A 19333-nucleotide genomic window follows, 5' to 3' on the forward strand; every position below is an offset into this window, starting at 1 on the left:
TGCTGCGATACCACTCAGCTAACTGGTTTACCTTGCAACACACACAACATGCCGAAGGGTGTCGGCCTGAAACATCGACTGTACTTCTTTCCATAGATGCTGCCTGGCCTGCTGAGTTCTTCCACCATTTTGTGTGTGTTGCTTGGATTTCCAGCATCTGCAGATTTTCTCCTTTGTGATTGGTACATCTCGCTCCTGTACACTCTTTTATCACCATCTAAAATTCTGGCAACAATGGTTGTAGCATCAGCAAAGAGCAGTGGGCTAAGCACACATCCCTGTGGTGCACTAGTGTTGATTGTCATGGAGATGGAGATGTTATTTCCAATCCACACAGATTGTGATCTGCCAGTTAGGAAGTTGAGGATCCATTTGCAGAGGGAGGTACAAAGGCTTTTTGATCAGGACTATAGGATTAATCGTGTTAAATGCTAAATTGATAAACAGCATCCTGACATATGTATTTGCATTGTCCAACTGATCCAAGCCCTCATGGAGAGCCATTGTGACCACATCTGCTGTAGATCTATTCTGGCGATAGGCAAATTACAGTAGGTCCAGGTCCTTCCTGAGACAAGTGTTGATTCTAGCCATGACCAACTTCTCAAAGCATTTCATCACTGTAGATTTAAGTGCTACTGGACAATAGTCATTAAGGCAGCTCACGTTGTTCTCCCTGGGCACTGGTATAGTTGCCCTTTTGAAGCAGGTGGGAACTTCTGACCGTAGCAATGAGAGATTGAGATTGTCTTTGAATGCCCCTGCCAGTTGGTTGGTACATGTTTTCAGAGATCTTACTAGGTACTCTGCCATGCCCTGCCACTTGGCAAGGGTTCACACACATCTGTTTGCCCTCTTGAAAGAAATCAAACTGGTTTAAGCAGCAGAGAAAGTGGAGAGAGACAAGGGGTGTACAAGGGGAATATCTATAACGGGATGAAATGATGTAGCCATTGAAGAGGCAGTTGACTCCCTTTGAGTAGTGTGTTGCTACTGTTACAAAGTTTGGGAGACATATACTCTGGCCTGTAATTCCTCCTACTGAAGATTCACGAACAGGACTGCCCCAGTTTCAGCCTATTCTTGACCTATTGAGCTTGCTCCTTCTACCTTGACTCAATCCTGTACCCCTGGTCCAAATCGTTCCCACTTACATCTGTAACAATTCTGAAACTCTCCGCCGTGGTGACAATTTGCAATTCTCTGTTCACAACTAGCTCGAATTTCAGCATGGTTATTCAGTCCCTTTGCTCCAAAATCCCATATCAGGAAGGTCTGAAAACTCTGTTTCTTCCTCAAACTTAAGGCCAGTCAATTCCTCTCCACCAACATATTCATTCAATTGTCCTTGTGCTCAACTTCTCCTTCAATTTCACCCACTTTCTCCAGGTGAAGTTGTAGCTATATGGGAACTTGCATGGCTGATGAGATATGTCATTTCATTTGATAAAGGAGCAGTCCTTGTTCCAGGCTTATTTGGGACCACTTCTGCAAATCTTGATATTGTATTGATGTCACATCCTGTATCCAATAGAATTCAAATTTTATTACTTTTAGTGTCAATATCCACCCGCCTCTACATCTCTAACATTTCCCATTTTTTGGATCGTGTTGATACCACTTCAGGAGATAGACTGGTCACTAACATCTTTTAAAAGTCCAGAGACTGTCACAGATACCTGACTATGCATCCCCTCACCCTGCCTCCTGTAAGGACACCATTCCATTTTCTCAGTATCTTTATTTACATCACATTTGTTCCATTGAGAAGACCTTACATACTGGTGCCTCTGAAATGTCCTTTCCTTTCTGAAACATGGTGACCCCTCTACAATGGCAGATGGAGCTCTCAACTGCATTTCTTCCATTTCATGCAGATCTGCTCTAACCCCTTCTTCACAGGGACAGAACAAAGATAGAGTTCCCCTGGTTCTTAACTTCCACCCCAACATACTTCACATAATCCCACCAACAATCACGTCTTCCCCTCAGTTTCTTCATTTCACAAAGACAACTCACTTTGTAACTTCCTGTTTCACTCTTTACAGGTCATTTTCCCAGTAGCCTTTTTGATTAGTCTCTCTGGTTTTCTATGACATCATATGATTGCACTTCTTCTATCCTTTCAACATATAAAGAAAACCGTTTTTATCATTTTAAAGCTACCTCAAATTTCTCTGTTTTGAAATCCAAACACTACAGTTGGCACATTCAGAGCTACTCTTAGAGTAGATTTTGTAGGAATATTGACAAAAACTATCAGTATTCTTGTCTTTGTACTATGAAATGGTTTTATGTAGCAAACCAAAGTTGATATCAATGATTCAGGATATTTACACAAGCTGTGCTATTTGCAATTCACGCTAATAGAATCAAGGGACATCAATTAACTGCCATGAATTTAAGCTTGTTATAGCTGGAACCCCTGCATAGTAAGCTGAAAGTCTTTACTATATGAAGTGCAAACAGGTTTTTATTGGAGTACTAAGTTCTAATTGCTGCTTAGCAAACTTAAAAAAAAAATTGTGTAATTCCTTCTCGGGAAAAAGTTAAGAGCTATAATCATACACTCAGTAGCCACTTTATTAGACACACCTGTACACCTCATTAATGCAAATTTCTAATCAAGTCAAGTCACTCCTTATTGTCATTTCGACCATAACTGCCGGTACAGTACACAGTAAAAATGAGACAACGTTCTTCAAGACCATGGTGCTATATGAACATCACAAAAACTATACTGAACTACATAAAACAACAGAAAACTACACTAGACTACAGACCTGCCCAGGACTGCATAAAGTGCACAAAACAGTGCAGGCATTACAATAAATAATAAACAAGACAGTAGGCACAGTAGAGGGCAGTAGGTTGGTGTCAGTCCAGGCTCTGGGTATTGAGGAGTCTGACGGCTAATCAGCCAGTCATGTAGCAGCAACAATGCATAAAAGCATGCAGACATGGTCAAAAGTTTCAGTTGTTGTTCGGACCAAACATCAGAATGGGGAAGAAATGTGACTTTGACTATGGAATGATTGTTGGTGCCATATTGTTTGTGTACCTCAGAAACTGCTGACCTCATGGGATTTTCTTTCACGACAATCTGTATTGAGTTTACAAAGAAAGGTGCGATAAACAAAAAAACATCCAATGAATGACAGTTCTGCAGACAAAAATACCTTGTTAATGAGAGAGGTCAGAGGAGAAAAGTCAGACAGCTTTAAGACAGGAAAGCAACAGTAACTCAAATAACAACACGTTACAACAGTGGTGTGCAAAAGAACAACTCTGAATGTAAACACATGAAACCTCGATGTGAATGGGCTACAGCAGCAGAAGACCATGAACATACACTTGGCCACTTTATTAGGTACAAGGGGTAACTAATAAAGTGGCCACTTAAAGTACACATGATGTTTGAATTTTTTTCAAAATGCTGTGTGAGAATTCTTTAATATGACTGGCTGCTTATCTAGTGTCATACAAGAAAATAAAACATTGGTGGAAATGTTAAAGATACATACAGCGCCACAGCTTTCTCCCCACTTGGAAGATGAGATCACAACCTGGGGTCACTTCATCCCCTTGTATAAGCCCAAAGTACAGCAATAGCTAGCTACCACTAAGCTAGTAAAGAAATGGTCTCCAAAGGCCGTCGAGCCTTGAAGGGCTGCTTTGAGGTTACTGACTGGAATGTGCTTTATGAACCATATGGGAGGATACTAATGGACCTACTGATTGCATCACTGGCTACATCAACTTCTGTGTGGATGCTGTAATACCATCAAGGACTGTTCACTGCTTACCTAACAACAAACCATGGGTCACCAGTGATTTAAAGGCTCTTCTCAACCACAAAAAGGTAGTCTTTAGATCAAGAGACAGGGAGGAATTGAAACAATGCAGAGGGAGCTAAAGCAGAAGATCAGGTGGCTAAAGAGGAATACAGGAGAGAGCTGGAGAACAAGCTTGGGCGGAGTAGCACACAGGAGGTGTGGAGAACATCACTGGCTTTGATTGAAGCCAGGAATGCAGCCTTGATTGAGCTAATGAGTCAAACCAATTCTTCAAGACCCCCCCCCTTCAGCACACCAGTCCAGGTGCAGAGGCACCCGAAGTTCCCTCAGCACCAATGCCTCCCCTCCTCCCTCCTCCAATTCAACATGTGGATGAACAACAAAGGCGATGACTACTAACTACATCTCCTTCTTGTCCTGCACCTACATCCACCCATCCACATACCAACTGCCATTGTCCCAATCCTCACCTCCCCTAGCCTCCACCTTCCATCAACTCCCCAGTCATCATGGACTCACCTTCACTACTGAGCAGGTGAGAAGGATCTTAGGAAACTCAGACACAGCAAAGCATTGGGACTGGATGGTGTGAACCCCAAGTTCCTGAGGGAGTGGGCTGAGCAGCTGTCTGGAGTTCTCCAGTGCATTTTCAATCTGAGTCTCAGCCTGGAAAGGTCCCAACTGTATGGAAAACATCACGTGTGGTTCCAGTACCCAAGAAGAGAAAACCAGATGTCTTGAATGACTGCCGTTCAGTGGCCCTGACCTCTCACATCATGAAGACCCTAGAGAGGCTGATCCTCGCTCACCTCTGACCCCCGGTAATATCAGCCTTCGATTACCTGTAGTTTGCCAACCGGGAGCATATTGGAATTGACGATGCTGTCATCTACCTGCTGAACAGAGCCTACTCCCATTTGGATAAGCAGGGCAGCACTGTGAGGATCATGTTTTTTGATTTCTCAAGTGCCTTCAATATCATACAGCTCTCATTGCTGGGGGAAAAGCTCTGTTGTATACTGGCAGACCACAGTTTGTGTGGCTTCAGAGCTGTGTATCAGATATGGCTATAAGCAGCACTGGGGCCCCACAGGGGACTCTATTAGCTCCCTTCCAGTTTACCCTGTATACCTCATACTTTAGATACAACACTGAGCCATTTCATTTGCTGAAATTCTCTGATGACTCAGCAATAGTTAGGTGTATAAAGGAAGGATGGGCGGATGAATACAGGGCTCTGGTGGAGGACTTTGTCAAGTGGTGCAAACTGAATCATCTGTAGTTCAACATCAGTAGACCAAGGAGATGGTGATGGACTTCAGGAAGACTAAGCCTGCACTGCTCCCTGTTACTATTGATGATGAGGACGTGGATGTGGTGAGGACCTACAGGTACCTGGGGTACACCTGAATGACAGACCTGGAGTGGAACACCAACATAGAGGCTGTGTATAAGAAGGGCCAGCATCACCTCTACTTTCTGAGGAGACTGAGGTCCTTTGGAGTATGCAGGCCTCTCCTTCACGTGTTCTACTAGTCTGTTGTTGCCAGTAGAGTCTTCTATGCAGAGGTGTGCTGGGGCAATGGCATCAACATGGGTGATGCCAACAGCAAGCTCAATAAACTATTTAGAAAGGCTGGCTCTGTTACAGGAGTCAAACTGGACACAGTGGAAGCTGTGGTAAAACAAAGGACCCCATGGAAAATCCTGGCAATTCTGGAGAATATTTCTCACTCTGCATGTCTCCTTGGCTGAACAGAGCATCTTTAGTTATAGACGAAGACAATTGCTCCAAAGAGTGCTATATGAGGTCATTCTTATCCTCGGCCACTAGGCTCTATGATGAGTCAACCTATAGCGGGGGAAGTGATGACGTGCTCCCATCAGACTGTTTGAGGTAGCTTATTTTTTATTCTTTCTTACTTCTCTTCTAATATTTGTATATTTTTGCACTTGTAATGCTATTGTGACATTAATTTCCTTTGGGATCAATAAAGTATCTATCTAACTCTCTATATGGAGCACAAACATTATGACTGCTAATCAGTCGGCTGCAGATAATTCCAGGTTACTGGATCTTCGTGGAGACTTTCTTTGAAGTTAGCAGAGAATGTGAAACTCACTGGGAACATAAAGTTGCAAAGCAATAGTTATTTTACTATAGTTTTGTAATTTTTGCTCCAGTTTGCATCACATATCATCTGTTTTTATGTCATTGAGATAAAGTGAGTATTTGGTTTTCCTTCATGTATATCATGTAAATCATTAGTTAAAGCTGTGAATAGTATCCTGAAACCAATCCTTGTACCATTCCAAATTCTATCATTTAGCGTTCTCACTTGGTTAATAATTTGCCTTGAGTTTTATTTTAGCTAATGGTCCTCTGTACAAGAGCTTAACAATTTTCTTCTGGAACTTCACATAAATAAAATCCTTAAACATTCCCCTATCTACAGTGTTAATCAAAGAAATGTCATTCCGTTTATCAGAATTGACCTACTCTTCATAAACCTATGTCAATCCTCTCTGGCTAACTTGAAATTTTCAATTTTGTTCAGATACTAAATCCTTAATTATAGACTCTCAACAATAATATTTTGGCTAACTGACCAACATTTTGTGAGTAGTGTTTCTCATTCAGTACTGGTTTTTCCCTCAGGGGTATGGCAACCTCAGTTCTGGATCCACTGTCAAAAAAGAAATATTTGACCTGACCTCCAGACCCCTTGTTTTCATTTAAGTATTGCCATTGACCAGCCTCTTTATCCTGCTGTTTTTTATGTTCATTTTGACATCCACGACAATTTTTTCATATTTATACAGTATAAATACCTACTGTATTTGTACTGTAGCACCTACGCCTAAGACTTCTATACCAGGCGTCCCCAACCTTTTTCGTACTGCGGACCGGTTTCATATTGACAATATTCTTGCGGACCGGCCGACCGGGGGGGGGGGGGGTGGGGGGCGGGAGGGTTACCAACGTACCAGAGTAGCAGTCATATACGTTGGGTTTACCCCGAAAGACTACAATGACCATGAAGCCTTGCGCGGGCACCAGTGCGCATGCGTAACTTGCGCGTGTGTTTACGTACCGATTTCTTAAAAATTGCTTTTGCCGATTCTGTTGGTGGCGGTGGCGCGGGGTGTGTTAATCACGACCGGAATACAGGTGGTAAGTGGCTAATACACTCAATTTCGTTTCTAAAAGGGTTTATCTAACGAATTTAATATTAAACACACAGCGCGTATTTTCCTCGCATGAATATAGCGATAAGACAAATATCAGGGGAGGACAGGGGAGCTTGAAGTGTTGAACGAACTTCCAGTAGAAGTGGTAGAGGCAAGTTCGATATTATCATTTAAAGAAAAATTGGATGGGCATATGGACTGGAAAGGAATGGAGGATTATGAGCTGAGTGCAGGTCGGTGGGACTAGGTGAGAGTAGCGTTCGGCACGGACTAGAAGGGGCGAGATCGCCTGTTTCCATGCCGTAATTGTTACATGGTTATATAAGTCACTTATAATAGCATCATAACATTTTAAGTAACGTTTGGATATCAAACACACAGCACATATTTTCCTTGTATGAAAATATAAAATCATTGCAACACACCAATATCGCTGAATCAGTGGGAGCGCTGGGCTTGTTTTCCTGCAACAAGACGGTCCTATCGAGGGGTGATGGGAGACAGCGATACTCGAAGGGAGTTCATTATGTCCAGTCTATTCCGCAATTTAGTTTTCGTTGCATTCATTGCGGAGATAATGTTGGAAATGGAAGCAACGTTTTCAGTGCTTTCCTGACTATCTCAGGATATTTAGCCTTGACCTTGATCTGGAATGCCGGCAGAGATGTTACGTCAAACATACTTTTCAGCCCGCCGTCATTTGCAAGCTCGAGGAGTTGATCTCCTTCCCATGATGACATGGATGACGCGCGGGTAATGACCTCGCATGCGTTCAAGCTCAACAGTGGGCGTGACAGGGAATGAGGAAGGGTGCAGCTGACTCATATCACCAAATCATATCGTTTGCTCACGGCCCGGTAGCTCATGCCTTGCGGCCCGGTGGTTGGGGACCGCTGTTCTATACAGTACTATAAGCTATTTTTTTTTAAAATATCATTTTGTGCATGGGTTAATTTTGATGTAATTTGAAGCGCATCCATGTCCATCCTCTCTTTATTTGCCCTTGAAGCAGCAATATATTTGAGTCATAAGTTTTTGTTAAACGTTGACTGTTATTCATTTCTTCAGGAGCTGTCTGACCTGCTGTTCCTCCAGCACTTTGTGTGTGTTGCCTTGGATTTCTAGTGTTTGCAGAATTTCTGGTGGCAGCGATCAGCTGTTAAGTTTCATGTCCCGTTTCAGATGTTGCGTGCATACTAAAATTAAAAATTAGAGTTTGATGCCACAGCACCTTTAAAATTATCTCTTAAGACTGAATGTCGATTTTTTTTAACTTGTTGAACTCTGAAATTCTATTTTTATACATAGATTTATGGAAGATTTGCAAAGAGAGGTACAAGAGATTGAATTCCGAGAGTTCTCTCGAGGCATGAAAACCATGAGAAGAGAGGACTTTGCATCATGGCTGCTCCACTTCACTGAAGAGCAAAATCGCGGTACCTACTGGAAAAATGTAACAATGAAAATTCCTCCAGGAGAGGTTAGCTTGCAGCTATTATCAAGATAGTGGCTTAGTTTAAATGCTTCTAAATGGATTTTTTAAAATAAAACTGATTATCTGGTTGAAGTAGTACCAAGCCATAACTATTGTTCTGAAAACTATTTGGCCCCTTAAATAATTTAATTCTGTATCTCACTGCAAAGCTGTTAAAAGCAGTAGATGAAAGGAATACACATGGAAGGATGTCGATACGACAAATTTTCCCAATCGTATCATATGTAAATTGCTAAACAGTTTTCTTCTTTATATGTAATCTCACAAAAATCAAATTTCAGGCTAATAACGTTTGTAGAATGCATTTCAGGTTAATAATAGTCACAATTCTTCTTCAGTAATTTGTCTGTGAAAGTGTTTGTATTGCATTGTGGTCAATGTGAATGCATTTTATTTTACTTAATTACTGCTAAATTTTGAGAATGGTATGAAAATCATTCTCTTCACCCTTCTCATTCCTTTTTTGTCCTTTTCCTCTTCTTTTTCTCAGTCTCAGTCTCTCCCATATATTTTGCAAAATATGTCCTGTCCTTAAATATTAATTGATTCTCTGTCACATCCTAGAGCATTTCCTTCGAAGAATTCAGGGCATTTTATAATTTTATGAATCATCTTGAGGATTTTGCTTTCACCATGAACATGTTCACTGCAGCCAATCGTCCTGTTGGAATAGGTAAATATGGCAACATTTTCTTTTCCATAAGAATAAGAAAACCATTATGAGTATAAGGTATATTCATTCCAACAACAAAAATGAAAGTTTAGTCATCTTAAGTTATGAGATTCACATGGCCGTGATGATGATCTGTGTTAATTTTGCTCTGTCCATTCATTCCATTACTTTCATTTTGTTCTTCTGAACGTACAAGAATACTAGGATATTTACAAAGGTATGAGCATCCATTTATGAATTTTGAAAATAACACCATGGATTCTTAATAATGAGAGCCCCAGATATATTAATCTTATTTTTCACTGTACCACATAATGTCCACTTCCTGCCCAAAGGATGAAACAGTAACAAAATGCTCATAGTTTTGCCTGCCCCTTTTGATTTGCATTTTCATCCAACTAAACATTTTCCAAGATTGCAATCTTCGTGTAAACCAAGAATGATCGCATAAGGCACTGAACAATAAATAGGCAGCAGTTGATTCATCCATAGCAGCCTTTGCAATTTGTACTACTGTTTAGAATTAGTCTAAGGTACTTCACCCACAGATGATAACAGATAAGGTAACAATATTCCTAGAAAACACTATCTGGGTGGTATATTATTTTTACAAGACATAGTTGTTTATTCTTCTAATTAGAAAGCCAATTAATATGACCCAAAAATTGATGATGCTGTTTAGCATTCTGCATCAAAAAAATGTGGATGCAATATCAATGGTCAACTCTGACCAACAGAGGTCTCAGACTCAGAAAATATATTATGGCATTATTTGCTTATTCTGTTCCCTCGTTAGTTTCTAATCCATGGCATGAAAGCAAATTATTCAAATAGTCATTCATATGAGATCTTTCTCACCACAATGAATGTTGGACAAAATTAATGCCTCAGAACACATTATAAAAACTTATACACTTCAAATCAGTGAATATGAAATAAATTGAAGTAAGACGTCTTTGTATCTCAGTATAAACTGTTCCTCGTTCATCTATTTTATCCACTATTCTAACAAGTATTGTTGCCTGGCTGTTCTTTTGAAATTGGTGCCAAATTACAATTTTAATTTGCAATTTATTGACCTTTTTCAGTATTATATGCTGAACATTGAGGAAAGCATTTATTGTTAGAAGTTCACATTATATTAATCCATTATTTATTCTTAAACAGCTGAGCATTTCTAATTTTTTTCAATATCACTGCAGTATAACAACCACAGTACAATTTAAGCATCTATACAATATAAGGAACACACCACAGAATACCTGGACAGATATAATAGTTCTTTATCTCATGGCCCTATATGGGCACAATATTTATGTTATGTAGTCTAATCTATGCTGCAAGTGTGGTCATATCTATTAAGTTGTTCTTGATGAAGCTACTTTTAACTGTAGCTACCCAAAGTAACCAGTCGACAGCAGTTTGACGTGAAACAACCAGAGGCTTTGACATTCTAGCCATTAGTATTTTAGTTTTGCATGGACATTTGTGGAGTCTGCATATTTAAAGACATTTTCTTTGTGCTGTAAGTTCTCCATTGGAATTCTGAAGTGTAATTCTGAGGTATTATAGCCAAATTGTTGCCTTTGATATGAAACTGATTGAAAGCAGGAGACAAAAGAGAGGTGATGGGCATCTACAGTAAACCTGAATGAAATGGCTAATGAAATCGTCCAAAAGGATCTAATTTGGGTCTACAACTGTTCATCGTGCATGCATACAGAATGTAGAACAGAGGACAGTACAGTACAGCACAGGCCCTTTTGCTCACAATATTGTATATACCTACTCCTCGATCAATCTAACCTTTCCCTCCTACACAACCCATAACCCACCAATTTTTTCTTAAATCCATTGCCTATCTAAGAGTTTCTTAAATGCATCTATTACATTAGCCTCTACCACCATCCCTGGAAGTTCATGTGTGAAATATAATTACCTCTGACATCTCCCCCCCCCCCCCCCACCTTCCTCCACTCGCCTTAAATGCATGTCCTGTGGTATTGGCCATTGCCACCATGGGGAAAACAAAAGCACTTGCTGTCCACTCCAAGAATGCCTCTCAGTCGTATACAACGTTATCAAGTTGCCTCTCATCCTCCTCTACAAACAGAAAATCCCTAGCTTGCCCAGCCTTTCCGCATAACATATGTTCTCTAATCCAAGCAGCATCCTGGTAAATTTCCTCTGCACTCTCTGTAAAGCTTCCACATCCTTTCTATAAATGAGTAACCAAAACTGCACACAATACTCCAAATGTGCCATAACCTGAGTTTTATAGAGCTACAACATTACCTCATGGATCTTGAGCCCCTGCAAATGAAGATTAACACAGCATATGCTTTCATAACTGCCCTATCAAATTGTGAATCAATTTTGAGGGAATCCATGGACTTGGACCTCAAGATCCCTCAGTTCCTCCATACTGCTGCCATTAACCTTCTACTTCAACTTCAAGCTTAATCTTTCAAATTGAATCACTTCACACTTTTCCGGATTGAACTCCGTCTGCCGCTTGTCCACCCAGCTCTGCATCCTGTCTGTATCTCATTGTAACCTATAACAACCTTCTACACAATCCACAACAGCACCAGCCTTCATATCATCTACAAACTTACTAACCCATCCTTCATGTGGCCTCAGGGACTTTACCCATCCTAATGTTTTTCAGAAGCTGCTCTGTCTTAACCTTGAGATGCTCCAGCACAGTAGCCTACTCTATACTGACCTCACATTCATCAGAATCCCTCTCCCTGGTGAACAGTGAAACCTCTCCTACCTTCTGTGCCTCCAGGCACATTTCCCTGAGTGATCCTACCCTCACTCTAGTTATCCTCCTCATTCTCATGAACAGTACATGTAGGATTTCCTTAATCCTACTCACCTAGGCCTTCTCAATAGGATTTAATAGATTTCAATAAATACATTTAATGTCAGAGAAATGTATACAATATACATCCTGAAATTCATTTTCTTCACAAACATCCACAGAAACAAAGGAGTGTCCCTAACAATGAATGATGGTTCAACATTAGAACCCCAAAGCCCACCCCCAGCTCCCCCCTCCCATGCACAAGCAGCAAGGCAACAAACGTTCCCCCATCAGCAAAAAAGCATCGGTGCCCCCCACTGAGCACTCAAGCGTGCAGCAAGACATCAATAAAAACATAGACGCAGTACCCCAAAGACTACTCATTTATCCGGTATTCGACATACCACAGGCTCTGTCTCTCCCTAATAAGGGAAAAAGAGGTGTCCCTGTTTCACAGCGTCCTCTTCTAGCTCTCTTATGTCTCTTCCTAAGCTGCTTCCTGGTGACCTGAAGAGCCCTAAATGCTTTTTCCTTCTTAAACTTTTAAACATGCTTTCTTTTTCCTTTTGAGTAATTGTTGCACCTCTCTTGTCAAGCATGATTCCTTCACCCTATCATCCTTTCTGTCTCAGTACAACAAATCTATCCGGAATCCCATGCATGTGTTCTCTGTTGTGTGTTTACCTGAAAACATCTGTTCCCAATTTACACTCCCAAATTCCTGCCTAATACCATCATAATTACCTGTCCTACAATTAAATACTTTCCTATATCATCTATTCCTATCCTTATCCATGGTTATGACTCAGCTCATAGTGTAAAAAACCCTATTCCTATTTGCTGACAAAATGCCATTATTATAAGCAGTGGAGAAGGGGTGTTAACTAACAATAGAGGTGTTAAACGATTCAAGTGGGGTAAACAACAGTAGTGATATTGTTCAAAGACAAATGTCAAATAATTCACTTTTAAATCTAGGAGGGACTAAAAAGGATATTTTCTAAATATTGCAAAGCTCATGGTCGTAGTGCATAATTAAAACACTATGAACAAAGCAGAAAAATAATTGAAGATATTTTTTAATTTCTGACTTTACATCTGGAGAACTAGAATACATAAAGATAGAAATTACACTACAGATAACAAAGCCTGATGGATCTACACTGGGTAATGTGAGAATTTCTGTTCCCCACACATTGGGAAAGATATTTTGCAGAATTTAGGACTATCATTGTGTCTGGAGTCAAGTGATCCTGGTAAAACTCAAACTAGACATAGTATGCATAGAACATATTATAGAAAATAGAACATACTGTAGAAAGTAGAACATTACAGCACAGGAACAGGCCCTCCGGCTTACAATGTTGTGCCAATTCAATTAAATTAGTAATCAAATGGGCAACTTAACTAATCTCCTCTAACTACACAAAGTCCATATTCTTCCATTTTTCTCACGTTCATGTGCTTCTCTAAATGTCGTTTAAAAGTCTCTATGTATCTAGCTCCACTCCAGGCAGTGCATTCCAGGCACCCACTACTCTGTGTAAAAAAAATTTCTCCCTCATATCTCCTTTGAAATTGCCCTGTATCACCTTGAATGCATGCCTTCTGGTATTAGACGTTTCAGTCCTGGGAAATGATACTGCCTGTCTACTCTAACTATGCCATTTCATAATCCTATAAACCTCTATCAGATTTCCCTCAGTCTCCACCACTCCAGAGAAAACACAGGTTTGTCCAACCTCTTATTATAGCACATGCCTTCTAATCCAGGCAGCGTCCTGGTAAACCTCTAATGCAACCTACTAATCACATTACTTGCTTATATATCCACTTCATTATATTTTAAGTAGGTAAAAATAAATACTATATAAATCTACAATTGCTTTTATAACAATTTGTTGCATGAGAAAAGTGTTTTTTCCATGTGCCGAATGTTATAGTATTTTCACTAATTTACAAATGTTTTCCATACTACCTCACTTTTTTAATATACAGTATTTCTGTTTTGCACGTTTTAATGTATTCAATACGTAATTGATTTTCTTATTAATTTTTAAAATTTTATTTATTATTATTTTTTTCTCTCTGCTGCATTATGTAGTGCATTGAACTGCTACTGCTAAGTTAACAAATTTCACATCACACGCCAGTGATAATAAACCTGATTCTGATTCTGATTCATATTAAATTTAGGACAATTCAAGAGGGCTGTGAAAGTTGCAACAGGGGAAGAACTGTCAGATAACGTTCTTGATACGGTCTTCAAGATTTTTGATGTAGATGGAGATGGATGTTTGAGCAAACAAGAGTTCCTTGCAGTGATTATGACCAGGCTCCATCGTGGCTTTAAGGTAATATCATCATCATCAGGTGCCGTGCCCAGTTAGGGCTTTGACTGCCGTGGCCCACACACTCCTGTTTCGGGTCAAGTGGATCAATTCATTGGTATTAATTTCCAATTGTCTGGCTGCTGTCTCCATCACCATTTGTCTTTGTCTTCCTCTTGCTTTTTTCCCTTCAATCTTTCCCATAAGTACCGTGCATTCTAACTCCTCTTTCCTAATCACATGTCCAATGAAGTTACGTTGCCTTTTCATGATCTCATACATTATTTCTCTTTTTGTGTTTGCACTGTTCATGACATCCTCGTTCGTCCATGATATTCTTTGCATCCTCCTCAAAAACCACATCTCTGCTGCTTCAATTTGCTTCCTCATGTTACTTGGTACTGTCCCAACATTCTGAGCCATATAACATAACTGGATAAATGTAACATCTCAGTACTCTGAGGTGGGTTGTCATGCCTAGTTTAGTATTGGTCAGAATACTCTTCATTCTCGTAAAGGTGCCTTTTGCCATCTCTATTCTTCTTTTGATGTCCAAGTCGCACCTGCCATCTGATGTCACCCAGCTTCCTAAGTAGCAAAAGTTCTGTACTTGTTTTATGTCTTCCCCGTTTCTTCTCAGCCTGCATATAGGATTCTCCTTCTTTCTGGATATTACCATACATTCTGTCTTTTTGCAATTGATAGATAGACCCATTTTTGCACTTTCTTCAACAGTTATATCAATTAAGTTTTGTAGTTCTTCCTCCGTACTCGCAATTAACACAGTGTAATCTGCATATCTGAAATTATTGATGTTTTCACCGCCAACCTTGATTCCCAAGACGTCTCTTTTTTTTGTAATATTGTTTCACTGTACACATTAAATAAATCAGGGGAGAAAACACACCCTTGTCTAACACCTCTCTTGATTAGATTAGATTATGAGGACACTCAGTCCTCGTTTATTGTCATTTAGAAATGCATGCATGCATTAAGAAATGATACAATGTTCCTCCGGAGTGATATCACAAAAAAAACAGGACAAACCAAAGACTAACACTGACAAGACCACATAATTATAACATATAGTTACAGCACTGCAAAACAATACCATAATTTGATAAAGAGCAGACCATGGGAACGGTAAAAAAAAGTCTCAAAGTTCCAATTGACTCCCGATAGCAGGTGGCAGAAGGGAGAAACTCTCTCTGCCGTAAAACTCCAGGCACCGACAACTGTCGATGCATTGGAAGCACCCGACCACAGCCGACACTGAGTCCGTCCACAAACTTCGAGCCTCAGACCAGCCCTTCGACACCAAGCACTGAGCACCATCTCTGCCGAGCGCTTCGACTCCGTCCCGGCCACCGAGCAACAAGCAAAGCTGAGGACTCGGGGCCTTCCCCTCCGGAGATTCTGGATCATACAGTAACAGCGGCAGCGAAAAAGGCATTTCAGAAGTTTCTCCAGATGTTCCTCCATTCTCTCACGTCTGTCTCCATCAAATCAGGATTGTGCACGGCACCCTACTTGACAGATTACAGATATCATTCACCGGAGTGGCCGCACAAGCTGCATAGCGCCGCCATCTTCTCCTCCTCTGATTTTCGTAAACTGACTCACTTCTCCATCTATTCTTACAGCGGCAGTTTGTTCCCAGTACAGATTTCAGATTAAGTGGAGGTCTTTGGAACCTAGATCTAGAGTTTTCTGTAATATTTCGAATAACTTATTGTGCTTCACTTTATCAAATGCTTTTGTGTAGTCGATAAAACAAACAAACAAATCTTTTTGTACTTGAATAGCTCGTTCTGATAGTATCCTTAACATGAATATTGCGTTTCTTGTACCTTTGTCTTTCACAAAACCACATTGTTCTTTGCCTATTTCAGCTTGTATCTTACTTTTAGCTCTTGTCATCAAAACTCTTAGAAGTACCTTGGTGATATGACTCATTAAACTTATGGTCCTATGTAAATCACATTCTATTGCTCCAGGTTTCTTAGGAATAGAAAAGGTAATATAGAAGTTCTAAATCACCAGACATACAAATCATTAGCTACTTACAATTTACAAATCCACCATCGAAAGCATCTTTGGAAAGACTTTAATATCCTTACATGGAAGAAGGGCTTTCTGTTTTTTCTTCTCCATTTCTGATTATTTTAAGAATACAGAAGCTAGAGTAAGATATTCAGACCCTCATTTTTTGTTCACCATTCAATAAGGTAAGGAATGATCATTTACCTTAGCACTGTTTACCTGCACTAATCTCCATAGCTGTGGATTCTCTTAATATCCAAAAAATTTCCAATCATTGTAATCTTCAACAACTGAGGCTCAGCAGTCAATTTGGCCAGCAAATTCTTAAGACTCACAACCTACTGGGTACATGGCCAACTACTTGGACCTCTGATTCTGTACATCCCAGCCAAAGGAAACTCCATGGCCATCTTGTTAAGGCCGAAGATTTCTGTACATTTCAATTAAAACACCTATTGATTTATTATGGTCACAGTGGAAAAACTTTGGTTTGCATGCCACCCATACAGATCATTTCATTATGTTGGTGCAGTGAGGTGGTACAAGAATAACTGAGTGTGCAAAAAGAGAAGGTGCAGTACAGATAAATCATAAAGTGGAAGGCCAGATAATGAGGTAAATGTTAAGAGTTAATAGTCCATTTTGTTACACTAATGGACCATTCAGTAATATTATAACAGAAGGATAGAAGCTTTCCTTGAGCCTGGTGGTTTCCTTGAGGACAGATGTATGAAAAATGGATGAGATGTGGGTGAGGGCAGCATTGATGATGGAGGAAAGAAACCCTCATTCTTTAAAGAAGGAGGATATCTCTTCTGGAATATAAAGCCTCATTCTGAAAAAAGATCCTGCAGAGGTGGAGAAACTGAGAAAAGGGAATAGCATTTATACAAGGGAAGAGGAATAGTCAAGATAGCTATGAGAGTCTGTAGGTTTATAATAGATATTAGTAGACTGTGTCCAGAAATGGAGACAAAGTGATCAGAAAGGGGAGAGAGGCGTCAGAGATGAACCAACTAAATGTGAGGGCAGGGTGAAAGTTGATCTAAGTGATCTAATCTCTCCATAAAAATAAATCTTTAAATGGAAGAGAATGTCCACATGAATTTCAATGGCAAGGGTCTGGAAAATCTCGAAATAATGATTTCAGAGTCTGGGATCTCCCATACAGTATGAAAGTGCAGAGAAAAGTCTTGATGAACATTGGATGCACATCATCCTTCAAAGACAAAATTCAGAGAATTTTGGACACAGAAAATTAAGGAACAACGTTTGACCTGAAGCAATAAATGGTTTCTCTTTCCACAGATGCTGCTTCATTGGGTGAGTTTTTCCAACACTTTTGTTCTTGCTTCTGATTTCAGCAAACAGTTTAATGAATGTTTCCTATTCATGTTGAGGGGAAAACAAGCTGGACAGGAAAGTGGATTCAATAATAGACATTGAATACTGAACAGGCCAAAGGGGCATATGTCCTTTTCCTGCTATTTCTTCATATTATGATAGAGAGTAATAGCTGTATCTGGTTACAGTACCTGAAACATATTGCTTTCATTTCCATAGGCACCGACACAACATGGATTGAAGGGCTATTTTAAATGCGTGAAGAAAGAAACTATTGCTGGAGTTCATGAAGCCTGGAAGCAGTCTGGGAGAAGTCCCTGTTAATTAACTACTGAACACAGGAACTTTAAAAAAAAAAAAATCCACTACCTTACATAGATTTTCTCAACTAACAAGTTCTTCTGCCAGTGAATTTAAAAAGACCTGCAATATATTTTGACATGGCTATTTGAAACTTGTAAATGTCTTGTTTACATAGTGTTTACAGAAAAAACGTACACTGTCTTCATGAAAATGTGTTCTGGCAAGTCTTTTCTCACTTGTTTACGTACTTAAACCTTAAGAAAAATATGTTGTGCCATTTATAATCAACAGTGATGTGTTCTTTTAGCTGCTATTATTTAAATAGCAAAAGGGTTAATGTATTACATTTTCATGAAGACAATCCAGTTTCAATAAAATTAGACTTGTTTAAATAGTTGCATTGATTCTTTTTAGTATGACTAATAGTAATTGTGTTTGTTTAAAAATGCTCAAACAAAATATTTAACCAGTGCTACTTCATTGCAAAGCACAAAATATCCAGGAAGTTCAGTGAATGTTTCTTCAGTTTGTTTTACACATACTTACTTTGAATCTCAAAAATTATTTTCAAAAGTGTATGCATTTTTAAAAATTTATTAATCTTATGGAAGTTCTAAAAGTAATATTTTGTGAATGGTTCATTTACTGTGGTGATCTCAATTATTTTAATACTTTTTGGGGGTGAATAAATTTAATGAATGCAGTGATTTAATTGAAACTTTAATGTGCGCTGTTTCTTTGTACTAATAAAGTTTGGCTTTCAAAATCAGTTTTGATATGCGTCAGAACATGCATGGCAAATGATTCAAATATTTGCTGTATTGCAACTGCCATTGTCATCATTAAACCATCTAAATATTAACTAACACACATCGCTAATTGAAAACATTAAATGTGTTTGGGACAATACGTTGAATGTCCTGATCCTACTATTCACAGTAATACCAATCAATACTTATTGGCCCTGGCTGTCTTCAGGCAAGTTTTTACTGAGTTTATTCTCTTGGAGATACAGTTCTGTTGCAGTACTATAACCGGTTTTGTAAAGTAGTAACTGTAATCTAAATTATTCCCACAGTTCAATGTTTTATTTTAAACTACATGGAAATAAAATCAATAATTCAGTAAACTGAAACCCACGAAAGCAATGCTTTGCTCTGTCAGTTGCAAACAGTAACAGGTGAATCAAAACTAAAGTAATAAGATTTGATTCAGTAATACATTAGCTTGACTATGCAATCAATAATGTTTCACTCCAGTTCAGTAGGTCAATTACCTCCTGTTAGAATTATCAGCATTATAGGCCTTCCCCTGGGATGCTGGTAGAAAGAAAATTAATCTGAA

At 39.4% G+C, this 19333-nt stretch overlaps 1 protein-coding gene across 1 annotated transcript in view; it reads left to right on the plus strand.

Annotated features, from left to right (window-relative positions):
- The window catches only part of micu2 (mitochondrial calcium uptake 2), a 422357-nt gene extending 403599 nt beyond the window's left edge, over positions 1 to 18758 (plus strand). Inside the window, exons 10-13 of the mRNA XM_072263053.1 lie at positions 8298 to 8469; positions 9049 to 9157; positions 14166 to 14323; positions 17906 to 18758. Coding sequence (XP_072119154.1) covers positions 8298 to 8469; positions 9049 to 9157; positions 14166 to 14323; positions 17906 to 18010 — 544 coding nt within the window. The 3' untranslated portion in view covers positions 18011 to 18758. The remainder of the gene's footprint in view (positions 1 to 8297; positions 8470 to 9048; positions 9158 to 14165; positions 14324 to 17905) is intronic.
- Positions 18759 to 19333: the final 575 nt, after the last annotated feature.

This window comes from Mobula birostris, chromosome 7 (assembly GCF_030028105.1).
Source record: "Mobula birostris isolate sMobBir1 chromosome 7, sMobBir1.hap1, whole genome shotgun sequence".
NCBI lineage: Eukaryota > Metazoa > Chordata > Chondrichthyes > Myliobatiformes > Myliobatidae > Mobula > Mobula birostris.